Here is a 16,539-nt window from a genome sequence, read left to right on the forward strand (position 1 = left end):
CACTGGACGGAGGACTGAGCGGCAGGGGGTCCTCTGCAGCCTCCCCACCTCCGCTCCCCGGAACGCCGGGCTGCGGTGTCGGAGAAGTTGTGGGGAGGAGGACAGCTGCTCCCCAGAGCCGCTAGGGGACGAGGAGTGGGGGATGTGGCCCCTTTTCCAACCCCCTCGGTCCCCTCCCGGGGTCCTAGAGATCCCAGGCCCCGCCCTCCGGAGCGCAGGCCCCGGGTGGGGACCTCGGGCGGGGAACGGCGGCCAAGCTGGGCAGCGCGACGGTGCGGGCCTGGGGACTGAGACTGCGGTCCCCACGTAGCTCGGGACTCCGGGGACGCCGGCTCTCACGCGAAGCAGGCGCGTCCCGAGAGCGGGGTACCCCGGCGCCCACGTCGCGTCCCCCCCCCCACCCCCCAGCCCCGGGCGGCGGTGACGTCTCCGCCGGCGGGGGTGGGGGGTGTAGCGGAGGGACAGGCGGAAGTGACGTAGGCCCCAGCGCCCGGGCCATGGCGGCGGCGGCGGCGGGAGCTGCTGTCTGAGCAGCGGCTGCGGACCGAGCGGACTGGGGCCGGGAGCCCGGGCCCGGAGAGAGGCGCTGCGGCAGCGGGGCGCGGACGGCTGGAGTCGGGTGAGGGGCGGCGCGGCGCGGCGCGGGGCGGAGGGGCGGGGGGAGCCCCCGGAGGGGCGGGGTCTGCGCGACGGCGGCCCCCCTAACACCCCTTCCCTCTGCCCCCGCTCCCCAGCCTACCTCTCCTCCTCCTCCACCGCAGCGGAGCCCGGGTGGGGGTCTGTGCCCGGTCACCATGACGACGCCGGCGAATGCCCAGAATGCCAGCAAAACGTGGGAACTGAGTCTGTACGAGCTCCACCGGACCCCGCAGGTGACAAGGACTCTCCCTCCACAGCTCACTCCCTTTCCCAGACCCTTCCACCCGCAGACCCCATCTCACGGCCTCTTTTCCATTTTTTTTGCCCTATTCTGCCGACCCTGCCCGATGTCACAGACTCCCTTGGCCCTACCTTTGAATCATCTTAATCTTTTACGAGCACTTCACATTTATCTCGTTTAATCCTCACATCAGCTAGTCCCACGGATTTACCGCAAGTATGACTGCCTTCATCTGAAAGGTAGTAAACAGAAATTACCTTCACTGTTCCTCAGCTCAGTGTCACAAGTCAGCGCACAGAAGACTCTCAATTTTAGTAAAAATAGAGCCTCTCGGCCTTCACCCACCTCCCAACATTCTGATACAATAGAGATGGGGCCCTGGAATCTGAGTTTTAAACAAGTCCCCTGGGGATTTTAGTATAGGTTGAACCTGGACCATGCTATAAGAAATCTTATTGAAAAAGTCCTCCCCAAACTCCAAGTCTGTGCCACCACCAGCCCCAGACCTCTCGCCAAACCTCAGATCCTCCTGTTTTGAAGCTCCTACTTTTAGTTAATGGACACTAATCCTTTCTGTTTTCATTCTCTCCCAAGTCAAAGCTCCTTTCAGAATTACCATCTTCCCCAGCGGGCCAACATGGGGTACTCAGATTCTGCTATTTCACTGTACTTCTCAAAATTCCCATTTCATGGACCATTTTTTCTAAATCCCCTCCCCCCCAACCCACCATCACATTTCCACTCACTGATGCCTCCAGGAAGCCATCATGGATGGCACAGAGATCGCGGTTTCCCCTCGGTCACTGCATTCAGAACTCATGTGCCCCATCTGCCTGGACATGCTGAAGAATACCATGACCACCAAGGAGTGCCTCCATCGTTTCTGCTCTGACTGTATTGTCACGGCCCTGCGGAGCGGGTAACAGGAGGGATGTGTTTGAGATGGGGTGAAGGGTACAGACTTGGAACCTCATTGCCCTGGTGACTGACTCTTCAGAGCCTCCTCTCTCCTACCCCAGGAACAAGGAGTGCCCCACCTGCCGCAAGAAGCTGGTATCCAAGCGGTCTCTGCGGCCAGACCCCAACTTTGATGCCCTGATCTCTAAGATCTATCCCAGCCGGGAGGAATACGAGGCCCATCAAGACCGGGTGCTCATCCGCCTCAGTCGCCTGCACAACCAGCAGGCACTGAGTTCCAGCATTGAGGAGGGGCTGCGCATGCAGGCCATGCACAGGTTCGAGCTGGGGAAGAGGCTGTAGCAGGGCTGGTGGGACAGATGCGTGGGTCAAACACCTGGTGCTGTCTCTGCCACCTGCCAGCCTCTAAGCCTTAGCATCCTAATAGCTAGCCACACCCTGATTGTCCAAGCCTGGAAGTCAGGGATGTAAATTGAAGCTTCTTAGTTAGCAACCAGCACTACTATTCTTAAGGAGAAATTATCTCACCCTCTAACTTTCTAGAAGTTAGAACAGTGGAGTGACTTTGAGCATAAGCTCTGGGAATTAAATGACCTCCGAGGCCAGTATTGTTCAGTATTTAATGTGAATCCAGATTACCTGAAGGTCTTGTTAAAAATGCAAATTCTAATTCAGTAGGTCTGGAGTTGAGCCTGAAATTCTGCATTTCTACAAATCTTTGCTACTTTTTCTGGGAATTCATGAGGAGCGGCAAGGGGCTGTGATCGAACCAAGTTATTTAACCTCTCTAAGCCTCAGTTTCCTCAACCATAAATAGAATAATAATCACCTGCTTCTAGGATTTGTACTATGTGAGGCAATAAGTGCAAAATACTTCGCAGCGTGCTTGGCATGTAGTTAGTGTTTAATAAATGTTGGGTGTCATCCGTAAGATGTCCCTGATCTCTTGTTCTCTCCTAAGTTTAAAGTCTAAACCCCTTATCCTTGGCGCTTTCTAACCTCAACCACTTCTTTCTACAGGGCCCAGCGTGTGAGGCGGCCGATGCCCGGGTCAGATCAGACCACCACGATGAGTGGGGGGGAAGGAGAGCCTGGGGAGGGAGAGGGGGATGGAGAGGATGTGAGCTCAGACTCCGCCCCTGACTCTGCCCCAGGCCCTGCTCCCAAGCGACCCCGTGGCGGGGGCGCGGGCGGGAGCAGTGTAGGGACGGGGGGAGGCGGCGCTGGTGGGGTGGGTGGGGGCGCCGGTTCTGAAGACTCTGGCGACCGAGGAGGGACCTTGGGAGGGGGAACCCTAGGCCCCCCGAGCCCTCCCGGGGCCCCCAGCCCCCCGGAGCCAGGTGGAGAAATTGAGCTCGTGTTCCGGCCCCACCCCCTGCTCGTGGAGAAGGGAGAATACTGCCAGACTAGGTGAGAGCCCTGTCTTCCCGACCGCTGAGAAACCAGACAGCGCCTAGCCTTCCATCGGAAGGGGGCTTCACCCAAATCCAGCAACGACCCCTAGCTCAGAGGCCCTGCTGGAAAGCCCCCTGCTTCCCTTGTCCATTTAAAGACTTCTGTGGCCTAAACCTGCCCTCTTTCCCACTTCAGGTATGTGAAGACAACCGGGAATGCCACAGTGGACCATCTTTCCAAGTACTTGGCCCTGCGTATTGCCCTTGAACGGAGGCAGCAGCAAGAGGCCGGGGAGCCAGGAGGGCCTGGAGGGGGCGCCTCTGATGCCGGGGGACCTGATGGGGGTGGCGGGGAGGGTGGGGGTACCAGAGGTGGTGACGGCCCTGAGGAGCCTGCCTTGCCCAGTCTGGAAGGTGTCAGTGAAAAGCAGTACACCATCTACATCGCCCCTGGGGGCGGAGCTTTCACGGTGAGAGCCTCTGAGAGCGGTGCTATAAGAGGAGAGAGGCGGGGAGGGTGGCCTGGGGCCACACGGAACCATAGATTCTGACTTCTAACTGGCCCACCGTCCCCTCTCCGTCTGCATCGCCCATCTCTGTCTTTTCTTCTCCCCCCATCACTCCCTGTGCCCCGGCTTTGCCCCATCTCTTGCTCTTGCTTTTTTCTTTCTTCCTCCCTTGATCACTTTCTGCCTTATTCATATCCTTAACCACCTTCTCCAACTTTCTTTTTTTTTACCTTGCCTCTCTCTCCCAACCCCTCTGTAGACACTGAATGGCTCGCTGACCCTGGAACTGGTGAATGAGAAGTTCTGGAAGGTGTCCCGGCCACTGGAGCTCTGCTATGCCCCCACCAAGGATCCAAAGTGACCCCACAAAGGGACATCCAGAGGATGGGGACCATGGGATGCCCTTTGTCCTGGCCTACCACCCCCAGCTTCTTTGTCCCCCAGGGTCCCCCAACCTGGCCAGCCAGCAAGAGGACACAAATGAGGACAAGTGGCTTTTATACAAAGTATCTATATCAGATTCTTCTATATTGTACAGAACGGGGCATGCGCCCCCATCTACTGCCTTTTCTATTGCCCCCCCAACCTCCCAGCTATCTAAGATGTTGGGGAAGGTGAAGAACCCTCCCCTTCATGCCCTCCTACCAACAACAACAAATTTGCTTCTTTTCCTCTTTGAAACCTGCAGTTCTGTGTCTCTGTTCATCAGGGATGTACTAAAAGGGGGAAAAAAGGGGGGGGGGAGACAAGCCTGGAAATCATGTGGAATCGGCCTGGGAAATGGGGAGGAAATGTCAAAGGTTATTCACGGTGTGTAAATCCCAATTTTATGAATCCCAAGTCAGCATATATGTATGAAAATAGTGGGGAACAATCCATGAAGCTGGAAGAGACAGGATGGAGAGCCGAGCGGTGTCTGAAGTCAGATCTCAAACCTGCCCCCTAAAACCTGAATCGCCCTGCCTGAAATCCGGGGTTTCGATATCAAAGGGAAAATAGGAGAGTGGCTCAAGACAGCAAGGCATGCTTGTAGACGCCAACGGGACCTGCAGTTCGGAAGCGTAATTCGTCACCGCGGCGAGAAGCTGGAGAGACGCGGGGAGGGCCGCCGAACCTCCTGCTGGGCCTCCTGGCCGCCCTTCGAAGGCGGGCAGGGCCGGGGACTACAGCTCCCAGGAGTGCGCGAGACGGTGCCCGCCGAGCCGCGCCGCGCGGTTCTGCTGCTGTCCCGGCCGCGGCCGAGAGCCGAGGGGTGGGGGCCTCCGGGGAGGCCGTCGCCTCGAGGCCCGCGGCGGGGTCCGGGGGACCGGGGAGCTCGGCTGCACGCGGGGTCCCGGGCAGTGCGGGGGTCGGGGAGGCCGATGCTCCCTCTACCCCCTTCAGCCTCTCTGCCCATCACTTCCTGTTTCCGTCGCCCTTCGTGCCCCCACCCCGATCCGCCTCAAATTCCTGCGGCTCCTCAGTTCTCTGCCCCGCTGGCAGAGGAGTCAGCCTCGGTGCGACCCACAGACCCGAGGGCGCCCCACCCCACGCTTGGGGTTTCCTGGTTTTCCCCTGATCCCTAGGACCTTCAGAACCGACCGGGCATCTCCCGCCCGCGCAGGTCCCGCAGCCCTGGCGGCCCGGAGCTCACCCCCACGGCCCTCTTGCCCTGACTTCTAACTGGCCCACCCTCCCCTCTCCGTCTGCATCGCCCATCTCTGTCTTTTCTTCTCCCCCCATCACTCCCTGTGCCCCGACTTTGCCCCATCTCTTGCTCCTGCTTCACCCTTGCAGGAGCAGACATAGACATATGCAGACATAGACACACGCTTCACCCTTGCAGGAGCCCCTTCCTATACCCTCGCACCGGGACCCTTGATCCCGGCTCCCCTCCTCCCCAAGCCCAGCGTTCCCGGGACGGTGGGGCGCGGGAGGGAGGTGGGCGTCGCTCCCGGAGTTTCGGAGAGAAACAGCCGCGGAGGAGTCGGGAAGGATACCGAGGTGGAGGATGGAGAGTAGGGAAGGAGCCCGGCTTCTCCTCTGGTTCCAGGGACTGCTGGGCGTCACCCCCTCACTTTCCTCATTCTCTCCAGGCCTGACGGACCCGCAGCCGCTTCTGCCTCCGTTCCCGCCCTCCCCTGAGTCCTGGAACAGCCCGCGGCCCCTGGTCCCTGTCCCGGCCCTCGATCCCTCCTCGGACCCCACACAACAGCACCCCACCCTCCCCTTCTCTCCACTTCTCACATTTCTGCCGCTTGTCCCTTCTCTGCAGCCTCCAGGACTGCACCTCGAAGATGCGCCTGTTTATTTCCGTGCCATCATGTGGGAGACAGCCCAAACTGTTGCCCTAGGTGTCTCCCTCACCCACGCAGGAAGGAAAAATAACTACCCTCCTTAAGCAGGTGTTCTCCTTCCCTAGTGCCGGGAGAAGGAACTGTTGGGGTGCGGGGGAGCAGCAGCTCAGATTCTCTTGCACCCTGAGCTTCCCTGGGTTAGTTTTCCCAAATCATTCATGTCTCATGTCAGTTAAGCCCGCATATATAGGCGAGGCAAAGCCAGAAATACAAAGTATACAATAAGAACTGGACTGTTTTGTTGAGGACCTAGATACATGCAGGAGAATAACGTTGCAAAGGAGCAAGGTAGAGAAAGAGAGATCACTGGAGGCAGGGAGACCTGGATTAAATCTCCACCCTGCCAGCATGAAATTCGGGGTGGGGGGACATTATAACAACCCCTCCCGGGGATTCTGATATGCACCAAGGCAGAGAGAAGCAGTAGAGCAGACGCTCATGACATGTTAGCTCTGTCCTTAAAGGGTGAACGCAAGTGCCCCATACAGAAGGGGCTCCACACCTCTGGAGCAGGGGGATCGCTGGGAACCCTTGGGGTGGCTGGGAAGGGCCTCACAGAGGAGGTGGGATCTGGCCAGGATCCACATGTAGGGAAGAAGAGAGTCTGGAGGGGGTGGGGAGCCTCTCTCTCCCTTACTCTTCCATAATCCCACCTCTTCCCTCGCCCGGGCTTCTCAGTCCCCAAACCATAGCAGATCATGTGTCTGGACGTGGCAGTGAGAGCACTGTGTGAGACGACACGCATGAGACATCTCAGAAAAACTTAGGACCGCCTCGGGTACAAATGTCGCCAGGGAGACGGCTCATCCCTTCTTCTGTTTTCTCCCCACCCCCACACCCACCCCATGTTGTCACGCTCCAAAACTAGCACTTCCTGCCCTGCTATTTGTACTTCTTCTACAAAATTGTTTGCTCACTGTCCTCTTCTCATGCTGGGCAACTGATTTTGGTCAGTCAGCAGGGAGTCCCACAGAAGCGTCCCTCCAGATGGTGCCCCTGGCCCCAGCCTGGCGCCGGGGAGGGTGCTATTACCATTCACCCTTGTAGAAGGTTCTGTTGGAGGAGTTACTCCCTTGGGCAACACTCACAGTGACATTATTGTTACTATTCATGTTAAAAGATAAGGTAGACCTGAGTTCTTGCATTAACTGCCCCTAAGTATACTCTTTAGAATTTGGAAAATTTCTCCCTACTGAGGCATCCAAGAGGCTGATTACTGACTCGTGCAAGGACTGAAAGAACTTTAGAGGTAAAAGGATCACTTGGGAGACGACTAGTCAGTTTCACCTTTTCAGGAAGTTCTACTGATGCCACCACCTAAAGGGGGCTGTTCTGGGACCTGGGGATTACAAACAGGTGTGTGATTGGCCCCTGCCCTGGAGGGGTGGCATGTAGAGGTGTTCGTAGTGAGCTTCTCCGTCCCTCCACTTCCCTGGTCCCGCCACCAGCTGAAACATCTGGCTCTCCTCTGAATCCCCGCGGTAGTGAGAGAGCCTGGGAATGGCCATCTCTAACACGTGCCGCACACCTGAGTTAGAGGCCTTTTTGAAATGCAAATCTGATTGTTTTAGGCTCTCTGCTTAACCCCAGCCAGCGGCTTCCCATTGATCTTAGGTTAAAGACCCAAGTCCTTACCCTCGCCCCTAAGGCCCTGTCAGGTGTAGCTCTGCTGTTCTCTCCAGATTCTTCTCCCGTCACTCTCACCCTCTGTGTGAGGGTCCACTTCCTGTCTGCCCCGTGCTTCCTCCTGCAGAGAGCATTCATGCAGGCTGGGCTCTCAGCCTGAGAGCCTCTTTCTCCCATTTCTCTTTTAGCTAGCTCCTCTTCATTCTTCAGATCTCGGTGTCTCTGCCACATCCTCAGGAAAGGTACCCAGCCATTCCTTCCTGGATCAGATTCCCCTCTTCTGAGCTCCCACACCAAGGGGCACCTTCCCTCAGAGGCACTCGGCGCGATTGCAGTTCTGTATTTGTTCATTATTTGATGGAGGCCTCGTTTCCCCGGAGGATATAAGCTCCCTGAGGGCAGGGCTTGTGCTGCAGATGCTCACTCTTGTCATACAGGGGGGACCCTGAACTGGACACTCCATAAATATTGAGTCGAAATATTGGTTTAACAGAGGCATGGGTGCCAGGATCCAGAGTAGAGGGCCAAATATTCCAGGATCTCAGAGACAATGGTTTGAGGCCATGATTTTCCTTCCCTCCAGCAGCTGCAGCCCAGGAGTTCCATATGCCATTTTCTTTCTTTTTTCTTTCTTTCTTTCTTTCTTTCTTTCTTTCTTTCTTTCTTTCTTTCTTCTTTCTTTCTTTTTTTTATATATTTATTTATTTATTTATTTATTTATTTATTTCTGACATCTTATTTTGTTTTTTTAAAAAAAGATTTTAGGGACGACTCGGTGGCTCAGTGGTTGAGCATCTGCCTTGGGCTCAGGGTGTGATCCTGGGATCTTGTGATCGAGTCACACATTGGGCTTCTCATGGGAAGCCTGCTTCTCCCTCTGCTTGTGTCTCTGCCTCTCTCTGTAGGTCTCTCATAAATAAATAAACAAAATCTTTTTTAAAAATCTAAACACACCATCACCTGGAAATACTGGATAAAATATGGGGAAAGGTAAGCAAGACTGAGTTCTCAAAAGGAAACTAAAATCCCAAGTGCTAGACAAAGAGAAAACTGAAAGCCAGAGAATAAGCGGATCATGGCAATGGTTGCTAGAAGGGGACTGGGAGAGAATTGGTTCTATCAACCAAAAAGTTTTAACTAGCCACCAAAGGATGAGAGATGAGGTCTTGGTTATTTTTTTAAGGTTTTATTTATTCATTCATGAGAGACAGAGAGAGAGAGAGAGAGAGACAGGCAGAGGGAGAAGCAGGCTCCATGCAAGGAGCCTGATGTGGACTCGATTCCGGGTCTCCAGGATCACACCGAAGGTGTGATCAGCTAAACTGCTGAGCCACCCAGGCTGCCCGAGGTCTTGGTTCTGACAAGGTGTAGAAATTAGATGACAAGTGATCAAGGTTGACTCAAGAACTAGAAAACCTGAGCAGATCTATAAATTCTAACAAATTGAATGAGAGTTTAAAACACACACATGCCCCCATCTAGATGGTTTTATGGATGTATTATCCTGCCAACTCTTTTTTTTAAAAAGATTTTTATGTATTTATTCATGAGAGACACAGAGGGAGAAGCAGGCTTCCTGCAGGGAGCTGGATGTGGGACTCGATCCCAAGACCCCAAGATCACCACTGAGCTACCCAGGCATCCCTATTTCTTTTTTTTTTTTAAATAAGCTCTAGGGATCCCTGGGTGGCGCAGCGGTTTGGCGCCTGCCTTTGGCCCAGGGCGCGATCCTGGAGACCCGGGATCAAATCCCACATTGGGCTCCCGGTGCATGGAGCCTGCTTCTCCCTCTGCCTGTGTCTCTGCCTCTCTCTCTCTCTCTGACTATCATAAATAAATAAAAATTTTTAAAAAAAAGATTAAATAAGCTCTATGCCTAATGTGAGGCTTGAACTCACGACCCCAAGATCAAGTCACATGTTCCACAGACTGAGCCAGCCAGGGGTCCCTATCTTGCCAACTCTTAAGAACCATTTGTTTATCTACTTATGCAAACTGTCACAGACAATGGAAAAAGGGACAATAGCACTTATAAGACTAAAATGCTAAATAAGATATTAGCAAACTGAATGTGGTGGAGTTTGTGCAAGTCTGTGTGTGTGAGAGAGAGAGTGTGTGTGTGTGTATGCTTGACCAAGCAGACTTTACTGCAGGAATGCAAGGATGGTGTACTTTAAAAATCTATTAATGATATTTATATTTTTTCATACTAAAGGGAAAATATGATTGTCTCAGTAGGTGCAGAGAACATACTGGGTAATGTTTAACACGAATTCATTTTTCTTAAATCTACCTAAGATTCGAAAATAACTTCCAAAGTCAAGTATACTAGTTTTTACTATTTCTTTTTTTATTTATTTATTTTTTTTCTTTTTTTATTTAAATTCAATTAATTAACATATAGTGTATTATTAGTTTCAGAGGTAGTGTTCAGTGAATCATCAATTGTATATCAAAACACTTAATTCTTTTTAAAAAGTTTTATTAATTTAAGTAATCTTTACATAGACCCAACATGGGGCTTGAACTCATGACTCTGAGGTCAATAGTCACATGCTTTTCTGACTGAGCCAGCCAGATGCCTCCCTAGTTTTTACTGTTTCTATTCAACTTGTGCTAGCAGGTGTGAAATGGAGCAATAAGAAAAAGAAGAATCAGGAGGATCCCTGGGTGGCTCAGCAGTTTAGCGCCTGCCTTCGGCCCAGGGCATGATCCTGGAGTCCCGGATCGAGTCCCTGGATCAAGTCCCTGGATCGAGTCCCTGGATCGAGTCCCTGGATCGAGTCCCACCTGGTTCTCCCTCTCTCTGCCTGTGTCTCTCCCTGTGTCTCTGCCTCTCTCTCTCTCATGAATAAATAAATAAAATCTTTTTTAAAAAAAAAGAAAAAGAAGAATCAGTCATCATTATACATAGATAATTAATTAATGACAAAATTTACGAGAAGCCACAAACAATTAGAACTAATATATCCCTTTCCAGGGACAAGATAATATGCAAACATCAATTTGTCCATACCACACCAATAAACAAATAGAAGATTTTGTCTTCAGAAAATGCCGTTTATAATAGCAACAAGGACTATAGAATACTGAGAAGTAAATATGACAAAATATGTGCATGATCTTTATGGAGAAAATTATAAAACCTTATTGGAGAACATTTTGAAAAGAAGACAAAAAAGAATGGAGAGATATTCTATGCTCAAGAAGAGGAAAATTCAATATAAAGCTGGTAATTTGTCTCAAATCTATAAATGTCAGTTCAATTCTAATTGAAACCACAACAATCTATTTCATGGCACTTGACAAACTGTTCTTAAAATTCTTATAAAGAAGTAAATGGCCAAGAAAAGCCAACATGAGTTTGAAGCAGAATACCAGAGGGGCTACTCATGCCATATATCATATATCACAACTTTGCTATAGAAAGCCAGAGTGATCAAAGCATGTAGTCCTGGCACATGGGCAAGTACATAAACTACTGTTACAGAGTGGAACTTCTTGACTCAGACCTTCAAAGATATGAGAACTTGGTATATGACAAAAGTGACATAAATCAGTGGAAAAAGATGGACTGTCTGTTAGATTATCTTGGGTTAATTGACTATCCAAATAGAAAAAAAAAACAGATCCCTACATTACAACATACACCAAAACCAATTTCAGATAGCTTAAATATGTGAAAAACAAAATTTTAAACTGCTTGAAGAAACTCTAAGATAATATATTGATGGTATCAGAGTAGGGAAGGATTTCTTAAGATACAAAGAACAGAAGAAATAAAAGGAAATATAGACACATATGACTCTATCTTTATTTTTTTTGACTTTTACAAGATAAGAGACATCACAACAAAATAAAAATACAAGCAAGCCACAGACTTGGAGAATATTTACAACCTAAAAGATCAATGAAGGTTTTGTATCCAAGATGTATAAAGAACTCTTGCAGCTCACTAGGAAAAGGACCAGGCATTAGAAAATGAGCAAAAGCTACATATAGGCAAGTCACCAAAAAAGGAAACCCAAATGACCAATAAATACATGAAAAGATGCTTAACTTCATTAGTAATGAACAAATGCGAATCAAAACCATGAGACACTATTTTATACATACGAATTCAGCAAAATTAAAATCTCTCTGATAGGGGCGCCTGGCTGGCTCAGTCCATGGAGCTTGCAACTCTTGATCACAGGGTTATGAGTTTGAGCCCCAGGTTGAGTGTAGAGATTACTTAAAAATAAAATCTCTGAAAAAACAAAATAACTCCGAAAACGCCAAGAATTGACCAAAATGTGGGACAATTAGAAACTCCCATATTTTGGGTTGAAATGAAGACAGCTATGAGACATTTGAAGAGAAATGTGGCTATAAATATAGTTGACCCTTGAACAACACAGGGGTTAGGGTTGCTGACCCACCACACAGTGGAAGACCCACATACAACTTCTGATTCCCCCAAATTTAACCTCTACTAATAGTAGTCTACTGTTGACTAGAAACCTTACCAATAACATAAACAGTTGATTAATGCATATTTTGTACAATCTTTCTTACAGTAAAGTAAGCCAGAAAAAAGAAAATGTTATTAAGAAAATCATAATGAAGAGAAGATGTATTTACAGTATATAATGTAAAAAATCTGCATGTAACTGGACCCAGTTAAAACCCACCTTGTTCAAGAGTCAACATACTTAATGCTAAAAATACACATATCCTAATACCCAGCAAACTTGCTTTGATACGTGTTCCTCAGAAAAGTATTTCTACACGTGCACAAAAAGGCAAGAATCGGAATAGGCACAGCAGGATGATTTCACTGTCAAGAAAAGTGAGTGGAGGGATCCCTGGGTGGCGCAGTGGTTTAGCGCCTGCCTTTGGCCCAGGGTGCAATCCTGGAAACCAGGGATCGAATCCCACGTTGGGCTCCCGGTGCATGGAGCCTGCTTCTCCCTCTGCCTATGTCTCTGCCCTCCCCCTCTGTGTGTGTGTGTGTGTGTGTGTGTGTGTGTGTGTGTGTGTGACTATCATAAATAAATTAAAAAAAAAAAAAAAAGAAAGAAAGAAAAGTGAGCGGAGGGCAGTCCCGGTGGTGCAGCGGTTTGGCTCTGCCTGCAGCCCAGGGCGTCATCCTGGAGACCCTGGATCGAGTCCCACGTCGGGCTCTCTACGTGGAGCCTGCTTCTCCCTCTGCCTGTGTCTCTGCCTCTGTGTGTGTGTGTATCTCTGATGAATACATGAATAAAATCTTTTTAAAAATTAAAAAAAAAAAACAAGACTCTGATGCCTGATGCTAGGTAGGTGGAGAGAGCTGGCATCCCTACCTATTCTCATCTCCTCTCTTACCACCTGAGGTCTCACTCCTATTAACGCCTGGTAATCTTAGGCAAGTTGCGTCATTGCTACATGCCTCAGTTTCCTCATCTATAAGATGCACATGTTAAAAGTGCCTGTCTCCTAGCTTTGCTGTGAGATTTAAGTAGGTTAATAGAGCTTGGAACAGTTCCTAGCTTAGAGTAACTACACTAGAAGGTGGTTGTTGCTGTTGATGATGATATTAGTGTTCTTGGGGATCACCTTCAGCTGCATATAAATTCTTTTTTTAAAAAAGATTTATTTATTTATTTGAGAGTGTACTCATGCAAGCAGTGAGGGGGGGTAGAGTTGGGGAGCAGCGGGAGAAGGAGAGAGAGGCAGAGAAGCAGACCCTTTGCTGAGTGCAGAGCCCAACGTGAGGCTCCATCCCAGGATCCCAACATCATGACTTGAGCTGAGACCAAGAGTTGGAGGATTCACTGACTGCCCATGTGTAAATTATTTTTTAATCTCAGGTTTTATTTATTTTTAAATATTTTATTTATTTATAGAGACACAGAGAGAGAGGCAGAGACACGAGCAGAGCAGAGACACAGGCAAAGGGAGAAGCAGGCTCCATGCAGGGAGCCTGACGTGGGACTCGATCCAGGATCTCCAGGATGACGCCCTGGGCTGCCAGCGGTGCTAAACCACTGGGCCACCCGGGCTGCCCTAATCTCAGGTTTTAAAATCTCTTAAGAACCTTATCTTGCAATGAAAGTGTCCGCTATCTGAGATGCCCCAGACTCTGCCTTCAAGGAGCTACATTAAGGCCTGCAAACTCCCATCTCTGTGAAAGCCAGACAGGTAATGTGCCAAGTGGAAGGTTGTCCAGAGAGGCAACAGCTCGTGGTTCGGTGTTGCCTTGTAGGAATTCAGAGCTAGCATTGCCACATTTAAAACTTTTTTTTTCAATACTATAAGTCCCAATTTTCTGTAAAATTTCTCCATTTTGAAGTGTTGCAGTTAATTCAAAAGAATCATAAAAGCACATTGTGAGCCAGATGAAATATTTGAGTGGGTTGCCAGTTTCTGAGCTCTGAGACGGAGGCTACCACAGAGACAGATGTAGGAGCAGGTCTTAAAAATACAGTGTAATTAGGGAGATCCCTGGGTGGCTCAGTGGTTTAGCGCCTGCCTGGCTGCCTTTGACCCAGGGCATGATCCTGGGGTCCCAGGATGGAGTCCCGCGTCAGGCTCCTGACGTGGAGCCTGCTTCTCCCTCCTCCTGTGTCTCTGCCTCTCTCTCTCTCTCTCTCTCTCTCTCTCTCTCTCTCTCTCTCCCTCATGAATAAATAAAAAATAAATAAATCTTTAAAAAATACAGTGTAATTAAAGCTACAATAAAGGCGAGTGACGAGTGCACTCGGAGCATGGGGGATTGAAGATGGCAGCAGATTCTTTGTCACTCTTTCCATTAAGATGTACAGTCTATCTTCCCTTCTCTTGAGTTCAGGCTGGCCCTGTGACCTGTTTTGACCTACAGAATGTGGCAGGAGTGAATGTGTAACTTCTGAGATTGGGTCTTATGAGATCTGCAGCTTCCACTTTTGCCACCTGGAACATTCTCCTTGGAACCAATCCAGTCACCATGCTGAGAGGAGCCTGAGCAGCCACCGAGAGACCCATATGAATTAGACCTAAGGCCCCCAGATGCCAGCAGTGGCTGAGCTGCACCTGGCAGCCAGTATCAACTACTTGCCAAGTGATGAGGCTGCTTTGGAACATGCAACCACCCCAGGGCCCTGGCCAACACTTAGTGAAGCAGAACTGCCCAGGCAACCTGCAGAATTGTGAGAAACAATACACTTCTGTTAAAACACTAATATTTAGGGTGGCTTGCAGAACAGGGATAGATAACCAAAACAAGGCAGCATTAGAAAAAAGGTGTCACTTTACCTACAAGAGTCAGAGATGGGTTCATAGCACTTGAGTTTTGAGCTAATCCTTGAAAAAGACATACATTGGCCCTTTTTGCGGAGGGGGAGTGGATCAAAAGTAGTGAACTTTCCAGAAGGAGGAAAAAGCATGCCTACAGCATGGACAACGAAAAGCATGACATACTCTGTGATTCCCAATTAAGTCAGTTTTGCTGATTGGAACATAAAGTGCAAGGACTGGGGTGGGGGAGGCGGGCAGGTAGGGAACAATCACAAACATTTCTTGAGCACTTACTACCTGCCAGGCTCAGTGACACACACTTCACAGAATCATAAATCATGAGTCCTGGGACGCCTGGGTGGCTCAGCGGTTGAGCGCCTGCCTTTGGCTTAGGGTGTGATTCCAGGATCTGGGATCCAGTCCCATATTGGGCTCCTTGTGGGGAGCCTGCTTCTTGCTCTGCCTGTGTCTCTGACTCTCTCTCTCTCTCTCTCTCTCTCTCTCTCTCTGTCGTTCATGAATAAATAAATAAAATCTTTTTAAAAATAAATAAATCAGGGGATCCCTGGGTGGTGCAGCGGTTTGGTGCCTGCCTTTGGCCTAGGGCGTGATCCTGGAATCGAATCCCACATCAGGCTCCCGGTGCATGGAGCCTGCTTCTCCCTCTGCCTATGTCTCTGCCTCTCTCTCTTTCTCTGTGACTATCATAAATAAATAAAAATTAAAAAAAAATAAATCATTAATCCTCACAATATCCCTATCTCCGTTTTACACATGAGGTTGTGGTCCAGACTAACTTACCAAAGATCACAGAGCCTAGAAATGGCAGATCGAGGTTTAAAGCCGCTCGTAAAAAGTGTGCTCTTCCCACCATACTTCATATAGTAAGTCAGATCCTGAAGGTCCTGGTGTGCCAGGTGAACAAGTGGGGATTTTACCTGAAGGGGAGACACAGCCATTAAGGAACTGTGAGTAAGTGAGAGGCTCTGGCTTTCACTTTAGAAGCATCTCTCTAGGGCAGCCCAGGTGGCTCAGTGGTTTAGTGCCACCTTCAGCCCAGGGCATGATCCTGGAGACTAGTCACACGTGGTCACACGTCGGGCTCCCTGCATAGAGCCTGCTTCTCCCTCTGCCTGTGTCTCTGCCTCTCTCTGTGTGTGTTTCTCACACAGAATAAATAAATAAAATCTTTTTAAAAAATGATTTAGAAGCATCTCTCTAGCAGCTGGGAAGAGCAAGGGCTAAAGAGGGGGTGGCAAACTAGAAGCAGAGGACCAGTAAAGAGACATCTTCAAAGGTCTGGGTGGGGAGTGCTGCATTCCCTCCTCATGGGGACTAGCAGAGGACACCTGTGGCTGACCAAGTGGCTAAGTTGGGGGCTAGGTTCAGGGGGAAAAGTAGGATGAGGATTGTCTCTGAAGCTCATAGAACACTGAAAGCCATGCCACAGTCCAACAGTAAAAACTGAGTCAAGCCCTAGAATCCAGAAGTCCAGAGATGAGATTTAGGTTGGAGCTCTAGAGCTGAGAGTTAGGAGCTGGAAAGAAGCAAGACTGGGGGAGTAGGTGAAGAATGACCAGGAGAGGGGCACCTGAGTGGCTCAGTCAGTTAAGCTTCTGCCTTTGGCTCAGATCATGATC

General features: G+C 49.8%; 1 protein-coding gene across 3 annotated transcripts; it reads left to right on the forward strand.

Annotated features, from left to right (window-relative positions):
• Nucleotides 1-114: 114 nt before the first annotated feature.
• On the forward strand, nt 115-4,382 carry RING1 (ring finger protein 1). 3 transcript variants are annotated; one of them, XM_025990691.2, is made up of 7 exons: nt 115-619; nt 735-872; nt 1,639-1,799; nt 1,900-2,115; nt 2,819-3,208; nt 3,389-3,662; nt 3,961-4,382. In XM_025990691.2, exons 2-7 carry the CDS (start codon nt 795-797, stop codon nt 4,060-4,062), a joined length of 1,221 nt encoding a protein of 406 aa, XP_025846476.1. In that variant the 5' UTR covers nt 115-619; nt 735-794; the 3' UTR covers nt 4,063-4,382. The 3 variants fall into 3 exon arrangements, with proteins under 3 accessions (XP_025846476.1, XP_072585532.1, XP_025846477.1); XM_025990692.2 differs by having other exon boundaries at nt 496-619; nt 762-872; XM_072729431.1 differs by lacking the exon at nt 3,961-4,382 and having other exon boundaries at nt 3,389-3,886.
• The last annotated feature ends 12,157 nt before the right edge of the window (nt 4,383-16,539 follow it).

Source organism: Vulpes vulpes, chromosome 1 (genome assembly GCF_048418805.1).
Source record: "Vulpes vulpes isolate BD-2025 chromosome 1, VulVul3, whole genome shotgun sequence".
Taxonomy (NCBI): domain Eukaryota; kingdom Metazoa; phylum Chordata; class Mammalia; order Carnivora; family Canidae; genus Vulpes; species Vulpes vulpes.

Coding starts and splice junctions, on each gene's coding strand:
- RING1 (XM_025990691.2), top strand. CDS start 795: ATGACGACGCCGGCGAATGCCCAGAATGCCAGCAAAACGTGGGAACTG. Junction 1,800..1,899: donor GTCACGGCCCTGCGGAGCGG/GTAACAGGAGGG, acceptor CTCCTACCCCAG/GAACAAGGAGTGCCCCACCT. Junction 3,663..3,960: donor CTGGGGGCGGAGCTTTCACG/GTGAGAGCCTCT, acceptor ACCCCTCTGTAG/ACACTGAATGGCTCGCTGAC.